The sequence below is a fragment of the Conger conger genome, chromosome 8 (assembly GCF_963514075.1).
Source record: "Conger conger chromosome 8, fConCon1.1, whole genome shotgun sequence".
Classification (NCBI taxonomy): domain Eukaryota; kingdom Metazoa; phylum Chordata; class Actinopteri; order Anguilliformes; family Congridae; genus Conger; species Conger conger.
Genome location: NC_083767.1, coordinates 23433095 through 23437436, shown reverse-complemented (window position 1 = coordinate 23437436; position 4342 = coordinate 23433095). Strand labels below are relative to the sequence as shown.

Here is a 4342-nt window from a genome sequence, read left to right as displayed (position 1 = left end):
TTACTTGCTTAACCTGCGGACGCTCTCAAACATGAGTGGAAATATGGACGAAAACGCTGTATTAGCTAAGGTCAGTGAGTTATTTGTTCGACATTTTATGGCGCTTCATTCTGGTGTAACTCAAAACCACACAGAAATCTCCCTTTTTTCTGATAATCACTTCCAGGTTGTCTCCCTGGCTTTTTATGGTGCATTAGGAAAAAAGAAGAGCCAATAAATTTAACCCGCCAAGAATTTGGGTTTCATCTGGTTGAAATTGCCCGAGTTTCTCCATCCCAATTTCGTTCGGTCCGCAGATGGTAGAGGCAAAACATTATTGAAATGCTTTCCTAAGCCTACTTCAAGAGAGAAAAAATTAAAGTTTCTGCCTGAAACACTTGTCCTGCACTGTGAAAGGCTTGATAGACACGCTCAAAACAGCTGTTCTATGAATGGAGCGCTTTACATACTTCAGCAGATCTGACGGTGCTTTTCATGTCAGGGAGTTCACTGCCATATGAGATGATAATAATCGAACGACACAGGAAAAACAAAGACAACGATAACAATAACAATAACCATCATTATCATAATCTTTGCACGTTCTCATTCTGTATGTAGATAATTTCAAAATTGCATTTGTAAATATAGGCTTGTCAGTGTCAGTGGCATATTATACGACATTCATATTCCTGACGGTATAGCCCTTACGCACTTAGCCGATCACGACCATTAGTGATATCTATACAATAAAATGAGGTTAATGGAATTGTGCACTAGTATTTTAAACGTGTGCACAGTATGGTACCGCGCCAATGCTTTAAAGGTGCGTCCCGAGTAGAATTGCTACGACGTGGTTGCTACTACAGAAATAGTTCAGATTAAACTTCAGCTATCTTTCCATTAAATAAGCATGGAGAACACGTGGTTTTAGGCTACTAAGTGAGGCGAAGAAAGGCAAATACATAAGCCTTGGACCACCCCTCTCTCTCTCTCTCTGGTAACAGAGGGAAACTCCTCCTATTCTCGCGTCCAATTAATTAATGTGGTCTGGCCCTTTAAGGCTCAGCGCCGGGTCAGTAAGCAGTGTAGTGTTTTTCTAATTGATCTTCGCCCAATCAACAATAACTCGTTAGCAGTTCCTTGCTTTCCTTATTCCTTGAGACCGTTTTTTTTCTCGTTGTAGCAAATCAGCCCCCGGGCAGAGCCGTTATACTTTCTAAAGATCTCCATGGAGGCTCTCAGAAGGACCTTGACTTTCTTAAAGGGAATACAATTCTGTCGTCCATGAAACAACAGCCCTCGACGCAGCATGACTATTTTGGAAAAACGTTTCAGGCAAGATAGGTTTTGAAGTGTATCTGTAAAGTACACCACGGCAGAGAAACGAAGCAAAATAAAACGACAACAACCCTGGAAGTTTCGATGACCCTTTGAATGAAACATAATCTGCCGATATTACTGGTAAACGTTTCGTGGGACTGCGATGACCTCCAGTACAGACATGAAGGCAGGCTCCGCATTGCAATCCAGTGGTGAGGAGCGGAGACGGGGTCCGCTTGATCAGCTTCCACCACCCGCTAACTCCAACAAGCCCCTCACCCCGTTCAGCATTGAGGATATTTTAAACAAGCCGTCCATAAAGAAGTCCGTTGCCACCCTCTGTCCGCCGAGGGTTTTGGAGAAAGTGACTGCCTCGAACGCAGTCAGGAACGGTATTACCACTCCGTCCTCCCCCCTCTGCGCATTGGAGGAACTTGCCAGCAAAACTTTTAAAGGTTTGGAAGTCAGCGTAATCCAAGCAGCTGAAGGTATTCATTTGTAATTTACTTTCGATCCCACTCACACACATTTGATTCAGTTTACAATATTTTCTTGTTGTGCACGTAACCTGAAATTACATTCAGCAAACTGCAATGGAATAACCAATAAATAAATAAATTAAATGTACAGGATATTAATAAAAATCCGCAATGGTCCTTTACATGTAAAAATACACTGCAGCATACTGCGGAGGTGTTTATGATTGGTAATTAACATCACTACATTATAATCAGGATATAAAGCGTGCAACTACATGCGATGTAATGTTTAACAAGGCATCTGACTGAAAACAAAAACTCACTAACAAGGGGGATGTCACCACACCAGCGTTCTTTGGAGTAGCATATGTGAGTTTTAGTGTCACTTTTGATGTGTTAATTATTTAGCTGGACTTTAAATTCGTAAATGATTATACAGCTTCCTCGCCTACGGGGTCAAGTCGAATTCTGTAAAAATATGTGTTGTCATTACAATAGATAGTTTGAGGATTTGTGTAAATGCAGTATAGACTATACAGTTGTATTATAAATGTAATCACTATAGGCTGTGTGTAGAAAGAACCACGAGACACGCAGAAACCCATTTTGATCGTTTTTATGCTTTTAGTCTGAATATATTTTACACATGCATAGCAGGGTCAGAAGCAGGGTGTTCCCCTGGATACGCATAGAAGTAAAAATGCTTTGAAAACCAGTCAAAGTTATTTTGTTTCAAGGTGCGTGATGGGTTAGTTTTCCATTTGGTCCATTAAGTGGCTCTGGATAAGAGTGACCGCAAAACACAACTGTAATGCAAGTTTTTATGAACTGCTTTCTATAGCCTGTCTATGTTGGAAATTGGGCCTTGGCCTATACGATTATTATGACAAAGTAACTAATCTATATACGTAAAAAAAACTTGAATGAACTTTGAAATTAGCTTCTCTTTTCTTTATTTAAAATTTTTTTTTTTTACTATTTTGTCTAAAGCCTTCTACTTTTGAGGCGATACATTTCTGAGGAATTCAACAAACTTATTATACGAATTTTCTGAAGCGTAATTATTGCATTTCTTTCCATTGAAGGTCGCGAGCATCTGAATGCGTTTGGTCAGAGACAGGCCTCGAAGAAGAGGAGGAAGTCTCGCACAGCCTTTACGAACCATCAAATATATGAACTGGAGAAGCGGTTTTTGTACCAAAAATATTTGTCACCAGCAGACAGAGACCAGATAGCACAACAGCTGGGCCTTACGAATGCCCAGGTCATCACCTGGTTCCAGAATAGACGGGCCAAGCTCAAGAGAGACTTGGAGGAGATGAAGGCGGACGTAGAGTCGCTGAAGAAAATACCCCCGCAAACGCTCCAGAAGTTGGTTACCATGGAAGACATTGACGACCCCCAAGGAAGTTCGGGGGTTATATCACCCAGTATTTCTCCGTCCTCCCAAGGTCACGGGGTCTTTCCCCAGTCTCCTGCCTCATCTAGAGACCAAACCACGGACGAATTTTCTGAAGAAGACGAAGAAATTGAAGTGGACGATTAAAAGTAACCCGAATTTTTGGAGGGATGCTTTTCATCTGCACACGGACAAGGGAAACTCAATGTAAAACGAATGTTTTTTTCTTTCTTTTTTCTATTTTATTTATTAAAGAGACAGTGTCTTTCAGATTGAGACAGCTTGAAATTGACGTTTATAGATATCGAGATATTTCTTCATTAGCTGCAACATAGTATGAGGAATGAAAATGCAAGCCTTTTTTCAATACAATTTTGAAAAATTATCTGTGGTTTATGGTACAGGATCAAGACCGCAAAGTATGCCAATGTATATAGGTTGACGTTTATTTTACAAAGTTCATGGGAAAGTCGTGCAATTTGTGTTTTGTTTTTTATAAATCATTGATTACACACTTCTTTCATAGCTGCTAAGGAAACGTAGGTCTACAGTATTTTTCTCATGTTCGGACGAGTAGACAAAAACAAATTTAAATTATGGATTGTCGATATTTTGTTTTGGTGTAACACGTGTGCCCACATGTTTAGGTTTTATTTACAATAATTTGCATACCAACAAGTGTTTTTGACCTCATAAACGTGTCGTCAGTATGGCAGATTCTACTGATACATGAAAAATCTGCAACAAAGCACCTATCGTCAAACAGCTGTGTACATACTTCCAATAAAATTAGATACACCTTATGGTAAATTTATTGTAACATTCTATTTAATCATCATCTATGTAAATAAAGGAATATGAGATTTGACGTCATATGCTGTCTTTGCTACGTGCGCATTTAGATGTGTTATCAGGCTGTGTGTATCTTATATTTCGTCACCGTATTGCCTAGGTTGGATATTGTTTGGTTGTTTGGATCCCCATAAAAAATCTCTTTTCGAGAAACCCTTTCGTATGATATACTTAGGATTGAACATCTTCTCAATGTATTTTTACAAGAAGATTTGCAGCCGAGTTTCAGCGTACCATACAAACCATAGGCAACATTCACTTTAAGTGTTATGTGGCTGAAGCTTAAATCAGTGGTAATACTCGTTCGTCT

General features: G+C 39.6%; 1 protein-coding gene across 1 annotated transcript; it reads left to right on the top strand.

Annotated features, from left to right (window-relative positions):
* Positions 1-1160: 1160 nt before the first annotated feature.
* Positions 1161-3948, top strand: lbx2 (ladybird homeobox 2). The gene is made up of 2 exons (XM_061253018.1): positions 1161-1790; positions 2867-3948. Exons 1-2 carry the CDS (start codon positions 1466-1468, stop codon positions 3325-3327), a joined length of 786 nt encoding a protein of 261 aa, XP_061109002.1. The 5' UTR covers positions 1161-1465; the 3' UTR covers positions 3328-3948.
* The last annotated feature ends 394 nt before the right edge of the window (positions 3949-4342 follow it).

Excerpts from the sequence above, each read along its gene's own strand:
- lbx2 (XM_061253018.1), top strand. The coding sequence starts at position 1,466 with ATGACCTCCAGTACAGACATGAAGGCAGGCTCCGCATTGCAATCCAGT. Across the intron at positions 1,791-2,866 it reads CGTAATCCAAGCAGCTGAAG|GTCGCGAGCATCTGAATGCG; the intron begins GTATTCATTTGT and ends TTTCCATTGAAG.